This window comes from Anolis sagrei, chromosome 3, assembly GCF_037176765.1.
Source record: "Anolis sagrei isolate rAnoSag1 chromosome 3, rAnoSag1.mat, whole genome shotgun sequence".
Classification (NCBI taxonomy): domain Eukaryota; kingdom Metazoa; phylum Chordata; class Lepidosauria; order Squamata; family Dactyloidae; genus Anolis; species Anolis sagrei.
Window position 1 is genome coordinate 253,239,551 of NC_090023.1, and position 18,541 is coordinate 253,258,091.

The 18,541-nt window shown below is 40.4% G+C and overlaps 1 protein-coding gene across 2 annotated transcripts in view; it reads left to right on the plus strand.

The window, feature by feature from the left end:
- FNDC3B (fibronectin type III domain containing 3B) overlaps positions 1-18,541 on the plus strand; it is a 332,684-nt gene that overhangs the window by 275,656 nt on the left and 38,487 nt on the right. For both annotated transcript variants that reach the window (XM_067466047.1, XM_060767521.2), the window contains 7 exons: positions 74-145; positions 1,972-2,090; positions 4,809-4,914; positions 5,826-6,001; positions 6,639-6,752; positions 7,981-8,130; positions 10,407-10,687. In XM_067466047.1, coding sequence (XP_067322148.1) covers positions 74-145; positions 1,972-2,090; positions 4,809-4,914; positions 5,826-6,001; positions 6,639-6,752; positions 7,981-8,130; positions 10,407-10,687 — 1,018 coding nt within the window. The remainder of the gene's footprint in view (positions 1-73; positions 146-1,971; positions 2,091-4,808; positions 4,915-5,825; positions 6,002-6,638; positions 6,753-7,980; positions 8,131-10,406; positions 10,688-18,541) is intronic.

An 18,541-nucleotide genomic window follows, 5' to 3' on the forward strand; every position in this document is an offset into this window, starting at 1 on the left:
TTTATTTGTAACCCACCCCTTTTTTTCCTTTTTTTAAATGCTAACACCATCTCTGTCTCTCTTTTTGAAATAGAGCCTCCTGAGGATAATGGTGGTTCAGAAATCCTAAATTATCTGTTAGAAATATCAGAAGGAAGCTCTGAAGGTAAATTGAAAAACTAGACATATTTTCTGGCAATTTATAGTGCATTCAAATATGTATAGTTATGAGTGTAACCAGTGAAGTGCAAGGAATCTGAAATTGTGTAGTTGTAATCTTTTATTTGAAAATACGTTTTAAATATCAGTGATGCAACCCACCTTTTCCAGGATTAAAGGGAGAACCTCTCCATGTGGACTATGAAAGGAAGCTCTGGGAAAATTAATATATGCTGAGAATAGAAGACATTGTCAGTGGTGTAGGCTTGCCAATCCCCTTGTTGCAATCAGCCAATCATAGCTTCTCATTGACCATTGGGGCCCCCGGTGGCACAGTGGGTTAAACCCCCGTGCTGGCAGGACTGAAGACCGACAGGTCACAGGTTCGAATCCGGGGAGAGGCAGATGAGCTCCCTCTATCAGCTCCAGCTCCTCATGCTGGGACATGAGAGAAGCCTCCCACAAGGATGATAAAAACATCAAATCATCCAGGCGTCCCCCGGGCAACATCCTTGCAGACAGCCAAGTCTCTCACACCAGAAGCTACTTGCTCCTGACACGACAAAAAAAATTGACCATTGATGTCCACCACCCATAGGATTCCATAAAAATCACAAGGGATCTTGGGAAGAAAAAACTGGCACACAGCACTATGATAACCCTGATTGTGCAATTCTATCTTTGCTACTCAGGTGCAAACGAAATACCAGCTAAATCTGGTACCATTATTGTTTTCAGGATGTGCTAAGGATTTCCTGTATCTTCGAGCTTTTATTTCTATATTAGGTCTTGCATAACTGACCACAAAACCTAGGGTCTATCCGCACTGTAGTGTGAATGCAGTTTGACAGCATTTTAACTGTTATGGCTCAATGCTGTAGAATCATGGGGCCCTCTGAGGAGCGACTTAAAGAGCTGGGCATGTTTAGCCTGGACATGAGAAAAATTTGAGGGGAAGTCACAGCGAGGAGGAAGCAAGCTTGTTTTCTGCTGCCCTGGAGACTAGGACATGGAACAATAACTTCAAACTACAGGAAAGGAGATTCCACCTGAACACTAGGAAGAAATTCCTGACTGTGAGAGCTGTTCAGCAGTGGAACTCTCTGCCTCAGAGTGTGGTGGAGGCTCCTTCTTTGGAGGCATTTAAGCAGAGGCTAGATGGCCATCTCTTGGGAGTGCTTTGAATGTGATTTTCCTGCTTCTTTGCAGGGGGTTGGACTGGATGGCCCACGAGGTCTCTTCTAACTCTATGATTTTATGATTCTATGAAGGAGCAGCACTATTTGGCAAGGAAGGTTAAAAAACTTTTAAAACAATAACTCCCATTGTTCAATAACATTGCAGTCCTCCAGCTGTTGGTGTCAAGCTGCATTAATTCAATAATTTTAGATCAGGCATCTTCAAACTGTGGCTCTCCAACTGTCTGGGCCAGCTTTTTCAAGGGTCAGGAATTCTGGGAGTTGGAGGGTCAAACAGCTGGAGGACTGCAGTTTGAGGATGCCTGGTGTAAATACACACTTATTGTCTTGAGTATTAAGTTAGTTCCCATATATGGCCTCACAGAAGAAAAAGAAATGCTTTGCATATATGTGTCAAATAAATCCTGCAAAAGAAAACCTCTACCTGTGCCCTTCTAATGGATCCGTGCTTTAAGTTGATATTTTCAGTGGTTCAAAGGGCCTTCTTGGGAATGGTCCATAGCCAACTTGTTCCCATAAAGCACCCATTTGCTTTTAATCACTGGGAGGCCTGTGACTTAATGAAGTCTCAATAGTACCATAATCCTACAAAGTTGTTTATCACTTACCTCAATGAGTCCAATTATTTTTACAGCAAATCAATGGGCCGTGGCATACAGAGGATCCGCTACCGAATGTGCATGTACATACTTGAAACCAGGCACTTTGTATAAGCTCCGGGCATGCTGTATTAGCACAGGTGGACACAGTCAGGTAAATATTGCTGAATGATGAACACTGCTTTTATGCTCAGAACCCCTTAGCACTATACATGCCCTTTCAAAGCTTTGCTCGTATCCTGTGTTACAAGTGCTTTTTGATTTGTTTATTTATACATCTGTGCTCAGTAGCAGTGAATTACTGTACTCTAGCATTGTCATTAAACATATATTCTGCAAGCTATAAAAACAGAATTCAATCACATATTTTTAACCTCTTGTAGGAGTTGGCTTTTGCTTGAACTGACTGGGAAGGAGAATATTAAGGCTGGGCTTTAGCACAGCAGGTTAAACTGCCAGCTGCAGAAAATCGATCAAAAGGTCGACAGTTCAAACCCAGGTTGGGCTGAGCTCCCAACCGTCAGCCCAGCTTCTGTTTATCTAGCAGTTCAAAAACAGTAATGTGAGTAGATAAATAAGTACCACTTTGGTAGAGTGGTAATAAAAAGTGCCCATACGGACATACTGGCAATTCAATCAGGAGAGCAACTAAGACAACAAAGTATTGTCGAAGGCTTTCATGGCCGGAATCACTGGGTTGTTGTAGGTTTTTTCGGACTATATGGCCATGGTCTAGAGGCATTCTCTCCTGACGTTTCACCTGCATCTATGGCAAGCATCCTCAGAAGTAGTGAGGTCTGTTGGAACTAGGAAAAACACAGAAATTCTGGACCACTCTCACAACCACCATGTCAGACTACACAGAGAAGCCATTGAAATACACAGGCATGTGGACAATTTCAACAGAAAGGAGGAAACCATGAAAATGAACAAAATCTGGCTACCAGTATTAAAAAAACTCTAAAATTACAACAGCACAACAACAGAGAGGAAACAAACAAGGACATCTAATCACCTCTCAACAAAAGTTTGCTCCAGGCACTGTCAGGCCATTATATGCTAATCAAGGTGGTCAGCTGAAACATTCACACCTAGCTCCAGCAGACCAGAGTCCTTTGTCCCGCCCTGGTCATTCCACAGATATATAAACCCTTTTTCCTAGTTCCAACAGATCTCACTACCTCTGAGGATGCTTGCCATAGATGCAGGTGAAACGTCAGGAGAGAATGCCTCTAGACCATGGCCATATAGCCCGAAAAAACCTAAGACAACAAAGCTCCTCAGCATGTGAGATGGAGCGACAGCACCCCTTATGGCTAGAGTTGAGATTCCAGACATGGAAAAAGATAGAAAGCCTTCACCTCTGATTTTACACTGTTTGTCTTTAATTGTATAATTGGCATTGAATGTTTGCCATATATGTGTATTGTAATCTGCCCTGATTCCCTTCAGGGTAAAATATAAATAAAGTATATACGGTCCAACGGTCGGCAGCCATGATACTAACTGGAGCGGAGCGCAGGGAGCACACAACTCCTCTGCTGCACCAGCTCCACTGGCTGCCGATTTGCTACCGGGCTCAATTCAAAGTGCTGGCGTTGGCCTTTAAAGCCCTAAACGGTTCTGGCCCAACCTACCTATCCGAACGTATCTCGGCCTATCAGCCCACCAGGACCCTAAGATCTTCTGGGGAGGCCTTGCTCTCTATCCCGCCTGCTTCACAGGTGCGGCTGGCGGGAACGAGAGACAGGGCCTTTTCTGTGGTGGCCCCTCGGCTCTGGAACGCCCTTCCCATGGAGGTAAGATCAGCCTCCTCGCTGATGGTATTCCGAAGAAGACTAAAAACTTGGATGTTCAAGCAGGCATTTGGCTAATTCGGTGCAATGAATGTGTTGATTACGGATTGGTAATATGGATGATGCAATTGGACCACGATTTTAGTTAGGAGATGTATTGGATTGTGATTTCGTGTAATATTGTGTATATGTTTTTTATGGTTTTAATTGTATACTGTGCACTGTATATTTTGTTGTAAACCGCGTTGAGTCGCCAATTAGGCTGAGAAACGGCGGTATACAAGGACAGTAAATAAATAAATAAATAAATAAATAATAATAATAATTATTATTATTATTATATTCTTCCCCCCGCCTCCACTCAGTTAATTGTATGCAAACTACTTTTGCACTTTGAACTTGGTTTGCAGGAACTGAAGCACGCTGTGGAGAATTGGGGGGAGTGGGAGAAAAAGAGAAAAACTGGGACATTTGTAAAGCAACTGAAAAATCAGGATAGCAGCACATCCCTGCCAGATCAGAATGGTTGGAAGCTATAGATTTGTCACTACTTTTCTCTGAAGATGAGAAAGGTCACACAAAGGGTGAATGAGGATTTGAACCCTAGTCTTCCAGAGTCCTATTTCAACTTTCAAACTGCTACACCATGCTGGAAGCATAGTTAAGGTCTCTCTCTCTCTCTCTCTCTCTCTATATATATATATATTGCACTTTTAAGCACGCTGTGGAGAAATGGGGGAATATATATATATAGTGTGTGTGTGTGTGTGTGTGTGTATGTACAGTTGCCTTTTATCCCCCCCCCCCCCTCCTTCCAAGGAATTTCCAAGGCAGCACCATTTCAACCTCATAGGAGCCCAAATAAATACGTGAGACAGAGGCAGAATGAAGAAGGATGGTTAGCTCAGACTTACCCATAGAACTTCATTCTTGATCTGATATTTGAATTGAAAGTTAATTAGTTCTTTTCCTTTGGCAGCCCAGCTAGTAAACCTGGTTGTATATTTATTCATTGCGTAGTGTAAATCTCCAAAGTAAGGCTTAAATACAGCTCGTGTCCTTTTCCTTTTCCCCAGTGTTCTGAAAATTTACTTGTCCGTACACTAAGCATTGCACCAGACCAGTGCCAACCACCCAGAGTACTTGGGAAACCAAAGCATAAAGAAGTGCAGCTGCAATGGGGTAAGTAATAGGAATTTGGTGCATTATAGGGTCTTTTGGGATCCCATAAAAAGTAGAAAATTTCTCTGAAGTTGAGTCTTTAAAGGATGTACCAGACATGCTGAATGCAATCTGTATAAGTACTTCAGATAGTTCCTTTAACATTGTCACTAAATGTAGATTTCACTGACACAGAAACCACCCACAGTTTCTGCATACAAAACAGCTATTTTACAGCACTTTAAAATGAAGAAGCTTTAGTATTAATAGAAGTCTAACAGCATAGAAATGATATCTCAAAAACTGCAGCAATGTGTTGTTTTCTCCTTTTTATTTTTATTTATTATTTTCTCTTGCAGTGCAGGTTTCACTGGAGATAGCAAGATGTGGTTTCTGTAATATGTCCAATATAACTGAGAGCATCTTCTGGCATTAAATTTAATAGACTGGTACAGATAGATAGGTACAGGAGTACAAAGTACAAACACACAGCTGTTTGTCCATAAATTTCTCTGAAATGTAGCAATTTTCCTTTTAAAAATTATGAATGCATCAATCTGTGAACTATTACAGACCTGTATCTCTGGGTTTCAATAACATTATGACAATTTGTGGAGATATGTAATTCACGAGAGATGCACTGTGCGTACATTTTTTTTTCAAGAAGTCACCTACATCAGCAGTAGAGATCCTAGCACTGTACAGATGTTATGGCCTTGTTGATTTCCTAAACCCAGTGGTCAGAAATTATGGTAAATGCAATCCAAAACACTCAGAAGCGATCAGATTGCATGCTTCTGCCTCATCTGCCGCTCTTTTTAGATGAAAGCAATGAAATTATAACAACAATACTTTGTGCTTTTTGGCCTCTGGTATAACAGCAATACCAATTTATGAGAATTATACTAATCATTGCAATGTCTCTTTTCCAGATGCCCCTCCTGTGTCAGAAAATAGTCATCATATCTCTGCATATAGTGTAGAGATGACTGAACCTGAAGAAGTGACTTCAGAAGTTTATCATGGTCCTGATCTCGAATGCACTGTGAGCAATCTTCTTCCTGGAACAACGTATCACTTCAGAGTGAGAGCTCTGAATGATGGAGGGGTAAGAAAGAGGCATCAAGCCAGAATATATAAGTGACAAAGTATGATTTATATCAGCCCTTGGAGGAAACGTGGCTGACACACTGCAGCTCTATCATGAGTGCATGCAATAATTAATTTCATTCATATCTTGCATGTATTTTAAGGATCTTGTTGTTCTTCTCACCCTTTTAAAATATTTTCAATACAGAAATATGAATGATAAATCACAAATAAGGAGATGGTAAGAGAAGTTTTTGAAGTCTAAGAAGACTGAGTCAGAAAGGAGCAGAGAAAATTATCAAGTGCAGGGTCCCAAATGTAAATATTGCATTACTTTGGGAAATTCTTTAAAAGGTAGAGCATTAAAGGTCGACATGTTCAGATTTTGAAATTATGATAGATATAAAATCAAATATATCAGATGTGTGTCTTGGTGTGCATAATAGTCTATGCACAAGTTTTATGACTTGTGTTCAAGAAATATTCAAAGTTTTTGAGAAATTGGATGGCAGAAGGCGGTGATGCTTGAACTGCTGGGATTACACCATTGAATGTCTTTCAGACATTCCCATGTTGGAGATTCAGCCATAAAAACAATACATATGTCTACTAGGACATAACAAATAGTATTTATGTTTGTGTTTTCTCCTCCTTAGTATGGGACTTACTCTGAAGCCACAACCATCACAACCACCACTGGGCCTCCTGTGCAGTGCAAAGCTCCTTGCCTCACCTTCCTCTCTGAAACAAGTGTACTTGCTACCTGGGAGGTAAGCAGAATGGTTTTGCTGTACTTTATGTTTCTACTTTGCATAAATAAGTAGACATCAGACATATCCCTCAGTAGAATCACTTGGTAGCATCCTAATAACGATGTGATCGACTGTGAAGAAATACTGTGTTTACAATACTTCTCTACATTTAAAATGGCAGTAATTATGGCTGATATTCAATGTCTTTGAATATCAGCCATAATTACTTTGTTAGCACATTAAATGCTCCTGACCTGACACTGCCCCCCCAAAAACACACACAAATAAAACCTGATGGAAATGTGTTCAGTAAAATGAGTAAAGAGGAGGAGTTATGATTGTGGCATTCGTGTCAAAATGATGACTAAGTAATGATATTGAATACAGAACTCTTACCTAGATTTACTCATCTATCTTTGTTCTGTATTCATGATCTCTTAGTCATGATCATGACTCCCATCTGCCCCTGTCTTTTTTACTGGACATCAGGTGCATGGGAAAAGATGACAAGATCCATTCCACTGGCAATTGGAGCAAGTGCAAATTGTATTCCTGCATTTGTTTTCTTTGGAGGGTTGTGTCAGCTCAAAACAGGTTACTTTGCATATAGAAAAGGACAGCATACAGGGAACAGACTTTATCTGGTTATCTATTTATTGTTTTTGTCATAAGGAGGTGCTTTCAGGGATCTCTGCTTGTATCCAACCACTTGGACCACTGAATGTGTTAATTATTGCTCTTAACCCACTCAATGTGAAGACTTTCTGCAAACATTCAGTGTGAGGACTTTTCTTGATTCCCACCTCTTCCATATATAGAGATAGCATGGGAGATGGTTTTGGTTACAAAACACAAGGATTCAAAGAGTTACCAACCAGATGCAACAATAGAGTCTATGATGGAGGATTATGTGGGCCACAAATCCGAGGTCTTGCCTGCCACCCATCTCCTTGTCCCAAATGGTTAAAAACCACATTACTTACAGCCTGATAACTAGATCAATCAATATTACTTGCCTCCCACTTATTTTTCCTGTAGAATTCCCTATTTCCTTGATTTTTAAATTCAGCTTTCAAGGAAAAACATAATACGCAGAACCATATGGATTGCCAGTGTTCAAAATTTTCTGTATGTCTGTTTATCTCCTCCCTCCCCCCCCCCCCCCATCTCTCTCTCATTTTTCTTTCTTTAACCTGTGAAAGTCTGTTTTAGATTCAAATATGTTTCAATATTCTCTGTGTTACAGAATCCTGAGAGTTTTGGTGCTGACATCTCAGAATACAGACTGGAGTGGGGGGAAGATGAAGAGTCCTTAGAACTGGTGTACAGCGGCACTGGCAACTCCTTTGAAATCAGCCAGTTGTCGGCAGCAGCACACTACTTCTGTAGACTACAGGTAAACCAACGATACTTCTTTAGGACCTAGTACTAATACTTTCATTCACCCTCTGCTTTCTTCATACCTTGTTTGTGACATGGTGGTATTTTTGCAACTGAATTGGGACTGAGGTAAAAATACTGAGGGATTGATCTTCTAGGGATGCATCTATCCTGTAGAATTAATAAAGTTTGACACTACTTTAACTGCCATGACACATGCTTTGGAATCCTAGAATTGTTTAGCCTTCTCTGTTCTCAGCAAACTTGAAATCCATTACACCATAGCATTTGAGTCATGACTCGACCTTAACAAAATAAATGCATCATAGGGTTGTTCCAGATGCTTCAAACTTTAAATCCTTTGAATGACCAGTTTTTGCAAAACATGAGCACCTTCTAAACATTACAGTTGGCTGCATATTTTAGACATCTCAGCCGTGAGATTAAATTAAAACATTAATGATGTGAATGGTGAAGTTTGATTGCTCAAAATGCACCATTGTTTCATTGGTTTGTCCCTTTAATAACCTTTCATTCACAAAAGCCTTGTGTTTAAGTTCAGCTTAAGTTACTCCTTAGTAAGTTTTCTTTAGCCTTTCTCTTAGAACAGAATCATATATCAAAGAGACTGGTTTGATGGGAAAAGGCTAAGTGGAGGGGCTGGCATAGTAAAGTGGCAAATAAGAGAAAAAATCCCAATCTTCTTACTCTTTCTTCATTTAAACTTGTCCATTTGCTCTTTTTTCAGTGATAATGTATTCAAAGACATTGGATTTTTTTTAAATTCAACACAAACCAGCATCCCAGTCACTGGAAACCCAAATAAGTAAATATTTCCATTGGGCAGCAAGTAGTCCTTCACATGGACTACTTTTTTCAGCTTCAGTGATGATACCAATCATCATGGATGGTGACAGTTGTGATCCAACATCGTCTGAAGGCCACAGTTTCCCACTATAACAGGGTTATGGGTAGAAAAATAACCTTAAAATAAAGGCTCATACTGTAAGTGGAAAATAAGGAAAGGAGAGAAGTAGCACTTAGAACAAATCCCTTGAAATGAGATTTTCACAAACAAAGGAAATCCAAATGTGTAGTTCACTCACTTCTGCATCTGAATGGTCTCCCTGACATTTGTTAATTTCTCTGGTGTGATGTTGGTCAAATGCCCTTTCAGGGATAAAATAAACACAATGTCTTGTTGTAAAAATATTGGGGGGCAGGGACCAGAGAGCAAAATAAAATGTTATCTTGTTTTCATAGTTTGTGGTTTTGGAGGCTGAAAGTGTTTAGATAACAAATGTAGTTGTAAAACAAAACAATGGTTATCTCCATGGTTGCTTAAGGATCACAGCTTCTGAGAAAGAATGTAAATACTACCTTTGCTTTCTTCCTCTATTGCAAAAGATGTGTTGGCTTCTCAACATTTTATGCCCTCGAGAAGTTTCCGATTTTTGGCAAACCTGTCAAACTTATCATGGGATTTTATTGGCAAGACTTATTCTGAGGGAGGTTGCTCTTTTCCCCTCCAGGACTGAGAGTGTGGCTTGTTCAAGATTACCCAGTGGGGTTTCATGACCAAAATGGAATTTGAACCTTAGTCTCCATGAAAATGAACAAAATCTGGCTACCAGTATTAAAAAACTCTAAAATTACAACAGCAAAACAACAGAGAGGAAACAACCAGGCACAGATTAACACCTCCCAGCAAGAGATTTTCCCAGGCTCAGGCAGGCCTTCAAATGCTAATGAAGGTGATCAGCTGAAACATTCACACCTAACTGCAGCAGGGAAGAGCTCCTTGCCCCACCCCAGCCATTCCACAGATATATAAACCCATTGTCCTAATTCCAACAGACCTCACTACCTCTGAGGATGCTTGCCATAGATGCAGGCAAAACATCAGGAGAAATGCCTCTAGAACATGGCTCTATAGCCCGAAAAAACCCACAAGAACCTAGTGATTCTAGCCATGAAAGCCTTCGACAATACTTAGTCTCCATTGTTGTAGGCCAATGCTCAAACCACAACTACACTGGCTCTCTTTTGGCTTAGAAAGTACAACTGAATTTGCAAAGCATGCCACAGTCCTCACCATGCTTGTCCTGACATTGATTTTACTCTCAGCATTTACAAATGGGGAATGGATACTGAGAAATGAACAAGTCCAAGTTGAGTTCGAGCTTGGCTTTGATCAGTAAGCTTCTGCATGTACATGTAGCATCCATACATTGATACTTGTTGGAAGTGAATAGCATGTGAAGTAATAGAAATGTTTATTTTATTCTCCAGGCAATAAACCAGGCAGGGGCAGGACCTTACAGTGACCTTGTCACCTGCAGAGCTCCGGCATCTGTACCTGATGCTGTGACCACCCTCTACATATCAGACGATGAGCACTTGGATACTGATCCACTATCACCCTTTGTGTGCCTTGTTTTGAACTGGGAAGAACCGTGCAATAATGGCTCTGAGATTACTTCTTACAACATTGACATTGGTGATATTATCATGCCAGTGGGTAATGTCACGAGTTTTGTCATCAGTGACCTGCTTCCTGAAACCACATTCCGGTAAGTGTAAATGTCAAGCACTGCTCACTAGAGATTGAACAGCTTTACACTCTGATGTCAATGAGCTTTCTAGGATGGTTTTTAAAGAATCAAACAATAATTTATCTTATATAGAGCAGGTCTTGACTTCGCCTGTTTTGAACTCCAAATGCGGAAATTTTAGTAAGCAACTAGCTTGGGGACCCGGCGTTGCCCGGGTTATTAGAGAAAGTGGGTAATGGTGGTTCTGTATGCCAAGTTTGGTCTTTATTGGTCTTTGGATAATGGCAGCATTATTTTCAGGAAGTGAGTGAAGGTACTTGAAGTCCCATCATCCATGGGCCATCCTCCTACAAACAGCAGCAGGATATAGAGTGGGTCATGGGGGCTCTGTGTGCCAAGTTTGGTCTTTATCAGTCATTAGATGAGGGTGGCAGTGGTGTCAGTAAGTGAGTGAAGGTACTGCAAGTCCCATCATCCAAAGTCCATCCCCTTTCAAACTGCAGCAGGATGTAGAGTGGATCATGGGGACTCTGTGTGCCAAGTGTCGTCTTGATTGGTCATTAGAAGAGGGTTGCAGCAATCTTTGGAAGGGAGTGGAGGTACTTGAAGTCCCATCATCCATGGTCTGTCCTCCTCCAAACTGCAGCAGGATGTAGAGTGGGTCATTGGAGCTCTATGTGGCAAGTTTAATCTTGATTAGTCATTGGCGAGGGTCTCAGTGGTCTCAGGAAGTGAGCAAAGGTACTGCAAGTCCCATCATCCATCTCCAAATTTTTCCAAACAACACCCAGGACGTAAAGTGGGTCATGAGAGGTCTATGTGCCAAGTTTGGTCTTGATCCGTCATTGGATGAGGTTTGCAGAGGTCTCAGAATGTGAGTGAAGGTACTGGAAGTTCCATCATCCATGGTCCACCCTTCTCCAAAACTGCAGCAGGATGTAGAGTGGGTCATGGGGGCTCTGTGTGCCAATGTTGGTCTTGATTGGTCATTAGATGAGTTTTGCAGTAGTCTTGGGTAGTGGAGGTACTTGAAGTCCCATCATCCATGGTCTGTCGTCCTCCAAACTGCTCCAGGACGTAGAGTGGGTCATTGAAGCTCCATGTGCCAAGTTTAGTCTTGATGAGTCATTGGCGAGGGTCTCAGTGGTCTCAGGAAGTGAGTGAAGTGACTGCAAGTCCCATCGTCCATTGTCAAATTCTTCCAAACCGTACCAGGATGTAGAGTGAGTTATGCAGGCTCTCTGTGTAAATTGTGGTCCTGATCCATCATCGTTGGCAGTTGTAATGGTCTTAGGAAGGGAGTGCAGGTATTGCAAGTCCCATCGTCCATGGTGCATCCTCCTTCAAACTGCACCTGGATGTAGAGTGCGTCATGGAGACTCAGTGTGCCAAGTTTGGTATTTATTGGTAATTGGATGAGGGTTGCAGTGGTATGAAGAATTGAACAATGGTACTGCAAGTCCCATAATCCACGGTCCATCTCCGGCCAAACCACACCAGGATGTAAAGTGGGTCATGAGAGGTCTATGTGTGAAGTTTGGTCCTGATCAGTCATTGGATGAGGTTAACAGCGGTCTCAGAATGTGAGTGGTGGTACTGCAAGTCCTATCATCCATGGTTCATACTCCTCCAAACTGCAGTAGGATGTAGAGTGGGTCATGGGGGCTCTGTGTGCCTATTTCGGTCTGTATTGGGAGTGTTCTGACCCAGCCCCCGGCCTTTCCTTTCCTCTCTTTGTCATCTCGGAATGTTGGATTTGAGGCTGGCCAATCAGAGTCAATATGCAAATTTCCTTCTGTCATGCCCCGTTTCTGCCATGAACCCTCTTCTCCACCAGGGGCTCCTACTGAAGCTGGCCAATCAGAGACCATATGCAAATAGCACCACAGTGGCAGCCAATCAGAACGCTGGCACATACACCTTCCGCCCTCCGCACCTCTGTCCTTCCCATACAAACACTCTTCTTTATTATAGTTATAGATAGATAGATTAAAAGGTGAGATGATGAAACTAGCCGGATGATGGTCTTTGATAGTCCTAGCTAAAAATTGATTCAGTGAGATTTGTGTCATTATTCAGTTGCAGATCATCAACTATTTTAATGAGTCTACTTTAGTTTGGACTAGCAATTGGTTTCAGTCCTAACTCTTTACATGGTGATAGGTTTGCAACTCTTTACATGATGATAGATTTGCCATGATGAAAGTAGCAGGTTTCAGAAATCTTGACTTTGCCTGTTTTGAACTCCAAATGGAGAAATTTCAGTATGCAATTAAAAGGTGAGATGATGAAACTAACCAGCTGTTTGCTAAATATTGAATCAGTGAGATTTATATCTCACAGGTCAGCAACTTATTTTAATGGGTCTACTTTAGTTTGGACTATCAATTGGATTCAGTCAAAACTCTTTACCTCGTGATAGGTTTGTAAACAGTGACATCAGTTGCAGTGATGAAAGCCATGTTGGTTCAGAGGTAGATGAGAAGCAGAAATTACCTTGCCTTATCCTCTTAATAACCATGGGAATTATTTTCCTTTTTCACTATTAGGATCTTTAAGATGCTTGGCTTTTCTTTTTCCAAAATTGCTTTACTTATCAAAGAGACAGCCCAATACATTTTGTTGTTTGGAGTGGAATAACCAAATGCTTCCCCACATTGGAAGGTCTACAAATAGCCACTTGTAACAGGAGGTCTTGCTGGAAACCATTTGTTCTTGGAGAGGATTGCAGCCCTCTTTCTCCCCAGTTTATCATCATGTCAAATTGTTGGGAAAGCTCTGTCTCTCACCTAACTCTACCAGATGGCTTTCAATGACCATCACTGTATGTCTCTGTGTTGCAAATGGACAGCAGGTTCTTGTTTCTATTACATTAACATTTGCTGCTGCTTTGCATTCTCTTGTGGTGCTGGCACTAAAAAAGAATAAGCCTGGAGCTTGTATTGGTGAGTTCTCTGTCCAAAGGTTTTTTGAACTCATGCTCCCTGCTGTAAGTTCCTGCCCACAAATAGCTTTCAGACTTTTGATGGATGATTAATTGCTATTCCTTCACTCAGAGATTTGAGCATATTTTGCCTTTCAGTGCTTTAAATCAACCATAACTATTATAGTATAAATATTAATAAGCAAATATTAAACTAATTACTATCTACACCTTAAGTGTAGGAAACAATTAGAGGTTACTAGAGCATAATGATGCTTCATTGTTCTGTGCAATACATTTGTTTGTCAGATCCTGAGCAGTAATTATTAATTGTGCATATTAACTCTGCTAATGTGTCTGCAATGATAAATAGGTGGCTTAACTGGTAATTATTATGATTTTCTCCCCTGTGGACTTCTGAGAAATTATTTCAATTTAAAAATGAATGTTGGTAAGGGGTCAGGTGGCAAATGTCATTTTGAAATTCTGAAATTGCTCAAAGTCGTCCCGTCCTCAGCACAATAGCTCTTCAATTCAAATTATTGCTAATAATGGCAAGGAGCATGGTAGTGCACACAGAATGCATTATAAGTAATTTTTGCCCATTAAGAACCTGCAGCCTGTTTTATGACCTTTATTGGGCTTGAGGAAATGTCAACCCAGAGTATTTCACTGAGTTGTGAGTTGATACAAAATTTGAATTTACTTCTCACTTGATCAATTCCAAGACCTCCATATCCAGTCTCTGGTTCAGACAGAATTAGAAAACAGGGTTTTTTTGGGAGTTGATGATGTCCTTAGGTGAGTGAGGAAACCACCAGCATTTTTGTGACAGTGGTCAGCCAGTCTTCATAAACTCTGCCCACTCCCTCTTGGAAGAGAAAAATAAATTATTTACAAAAGATAAAAAGCTCTTGTGAGCTCAGCAAATTGAGGGGGGGAAGGAAAATAAAAAAAAAATAGAAGGCTTCCAATCTGTTTCATCCAGGTATTTAGCCTGTTTTGTTGTTTCCACTCCATTTCTTAGTGTATTTTACTCCATCTCTTTGTATTCGTTCTTAATATTACATACCACTGGTACATCATTTTGTACCAATTTTCTTTAAGATCACATGAATATGTAATTTTTAATTTGTTATTCCAAATTCTTTCCCATTCTTCAATTTTTACTGAAAGTCCAAATAATCTACTATTTTTTTTATTTTGTTTTTTGCCAGACTTGTCTTCATAACCCTTTGCAGAACCAGCAGAATTTTTCCTTCTTTCTGCCCTCACCTTGCTATTTTGGGTCTCATGCTAACTGATTTTGTAAAACTAATGCATGGCTAAGTTACGGCTTAGTTAGCCTTGAAATCCATTAATGTTTTGAGGTAGAGCTGCTCTACTAATGGAATCCTTTAAATGACTATGGAAAGCTCTCTGTGATAGAATCTGTAACTTTATCATTGCAAAGAGGCATCAAATGGAGTACTTCTGATGCTTTTATTTATGCAGCAATGTGTTTTGTATTCTTGAAAGAAAGAAGGTGCCAAATTGAGCCATTCACCGGATCTACTTTTGTTCTCACACTTCCCAGTGTACCAAATATGGGGCCAACTCAGCCAGCCACAAAATGAATTATACCTGTTCTAGTTGAACAGCTTGACAACTGGGTTATTGCAAGTTTAATTATGAGTGCTGTCAGCATCAACAAAGTATGAAGGTATCAGATAAATGTAAACAAATGTTCTTCTCTGCTCCAGACTGTTGAGTCTTCTAACATTACTGCACTAATTGTCCCCGCAGACAGAGACAATTAAAACCTGTTTATTTTTGAGACAAAATACCATATACCTCCAAATGGCAGCCCTCTTGGTAAAAATGCAATACAAATAAACAGCTTTGTCATCTTTTCTGCTGCCTGAGGTGGGCCACATCATCCACTGCACTCCATCCAGTAGTCTCATACAAATTACCCAAGTCTTGGAGGAGAGCCCTTCATTTCCTTGTTGCTCACATCAAAAGGAGAAGACTGGATCACCAAGAACGAGGTGCACAACATCTCTTGCACGGACACCTTCAAGATAGACAAAGTACGTGCGGAGCTGGGCTAATCCCCAAGAAGTACTTCTTTGCCGACTGTGTGGATCACTATTTGAAAAAAAGGCCAAGGCAGAGGAATGTCTCCTAGTTTTTCTCCTTTTATTGGGCTCTCAACTTCTCCCCCTTGTAGAGATTAACTGGGTCCAAAGGTTGCTCTCTCATTCCTAAGGCCAGGGGGATGGGAACAAGATACAACTTCTGATAAGTCCTACTCTTCAACAATTTAGCATTCAAAAGTTGATTTGATGGGTGGGATTTAAGCTAGGTATGGAAACCCACTGAGGATCTTGAACAAGCCATGCTCTCTCAGCATTAGAGGGCAGCAAAGGGAAACCCACTTTGAAGAAATCATACCAAGAAAACCCTGTGATAAGTTTTCCTTACTGATGTAAAAATGCCACAATAAGGTTAGTTCATAAAGAGGGCAGGGATGAGATGGAACCAGCCAACTATAGACCAATTTCATTACTTAGCAACTATTATAAAATCTTTACAGCTATAGTAGCAGAAAGAATGAATAAAATACTAAATGGAATAACACAAAGAGATCAAAATGGATTATTACCAAAAAGACAAACAAGAAACAAATTGGCATGAGCTATGAAAACATTAGAATTTTGAAGATCTTTTGAAGAATTTTGAAGAATCTTGAAGACCATGCAACTTGTTACCTTCATACAGTGGACAGCTCCATACGTTTATTGTATGTTCTTAACTTGCAAAAACTTTGTATTACCAACAGAGTGTAATTTGTGGCCAGGAAGGGCTCTCCAACTGTCCTTTTCCTGCAATTTGGTCCGTTTTATAAATGAAACAAAAATAGAACATGGAGTGCCAGCTGCAATTATCACTATTGTTAAAATTGTTCTGAGGTCTTCCTAAACTTGAAATCTAAAAGATCTGCTTAAAGACTTATGCAGCTATGCAGAACTTATGGCTGTTGTGTGTATGTTTTAGCTCATTAGGATTAAAGGAAAGAGAGTATGTGTAGTATAATGGATTGAATGTTGCTCTAGGATTCTGAGAAATCAGGGTTCAAATCCCCTTCGGTCATTGAAATGCACTGGGTGACCTTGGACAAGTTAAACTCAATCAGCTCTAAAAGAAGGCAGTGGCAAATCTCTGAATGAATGACAGTCAAAGTCAGCTTGAAGGCATGTAATAATAGCAACAACAAGGGTGAGGAGAACTGGATTTCTTACAGTCAGTCTGGAATAAAGAGATTTCCAACAGTAAGCCTCTTCCAGGGGCTGTAGTGGATATCCCAGGATTTCACATACACACACACACACACACACACACAGCACTCTTGTTGACTCATCTGTATTGGTGGCAAAATGAATGCCTCTTACCATGTAAACAAGGCTGTGAGAAGCTCATGTTTTTCAGTTGGATCACACTGTCAGAAACCTGTTTTGATTACATGCAAAAAGGTGTGATTTTGCCATTATTGCTGAATTTGGAGTAGCAAAAACCCATCTTAATATGAGTAAACAGAAATAGAAGGTGGGTAAACAAGGGAAACTCAAAAAAATAAATTGATTCACCAGTTTCTGAAAGCAAGTGAGGCCTGTCTGAAGTCTTGCTTAATCACCTAACAGGAGTAATCAATGAACAGAATAAAATGAAAATGAATTCTTACAAAGGCCCTGTATGTGGCTTTTAGCTGCTTTGGGTTCAGGTAATATTATTGAGTCTCCTTGTGGAGAGTGCAAATAAACATTATATTGTCGAAGGCTTTCATGGCCAGAATCACTAAGTTGTTGTGAGTTTTCCGGGCTGTATGGCCATGTTCCAGCAGCATTCTGTCCTGATGTTTCACCTGCATCTATGGCAGGCATCTTCAGAGGCTGTGAGGTGTGTTGGAAAGTAGGAAAATTGGGTTTATATATCTGTGGAATCTCCAGGGTGGGAGAAAGAATTCTTGTCTGTTGGAGGTGTGAATGTTTCAATTGGTTGTTTTCATTCACATTAAATGGCCCAGCAATCTCAAGGTCTGGCTTCTTACTGCCTGGGAAAATCCTTTGTTGAGAGGTGATTACCTGGTCCTGATTGTTTCTTGTCTGGATTTCACCTATTTTTTGGGTGTTGTTCTTTATTTACTGTTATGATTTTAGATTTTTTTTAATACTGGAAGCCAGATTTTGTTCATTTTCATGGTTTCTTTCTTTGTGGTAAAATTGTCCACATACTTGTGGATTTCAATGGCTTCTCTGTATACTCTGACACGGAAGTTGTTAGAGTGGCCCAGAATTTCTGTGTTCTTTAATAATATGCTGTTTCCAGGTTGGTTCATCAAATGCTCTGCTTCGGTTTTGTTATTATTTATTTGTTATTGTTATTATTATTTTCATGATTGCTATTGTATTAATTTTATGCCTATTTTTTCAAATGGTTATACAGTCAGCCCTCCATATTCATGGATTCTGCACCTATGGGTTTCACTATCCATAGCTTGAAAATATTCCAAAATAAAAGAGAAAGAAATCCAAAGCAGAAACCTTGGGTTTGCTATTTTATATAAGGGACACCATTTTCCTGCACTTTTGTATATAATGGAACTTGAACATCTACAGATTTTGTATCCATGTGGGTGGGAGGTGTCTTGGAACCAAACCACAATAAATACCAATGTCCCACTGCAATTAGTTTCTTTGGATGGCTTGCATTATAATCTTATAGAATCATAGAATCGTAGAGTTGGAAGAGACCTCATGGGCCATCCAGTCCAACCCCCTGCCAAGAAGCAGGAAAATTGCATTCAAAGCACCCCCGACAGATGGCCATCCAGCCTCTGCTTAAAAGCCTCCAAAGAAGGAGCCTCCATCACACTCCAGAGCAGAGAGTGCCACTGCTGAACAGTTCTC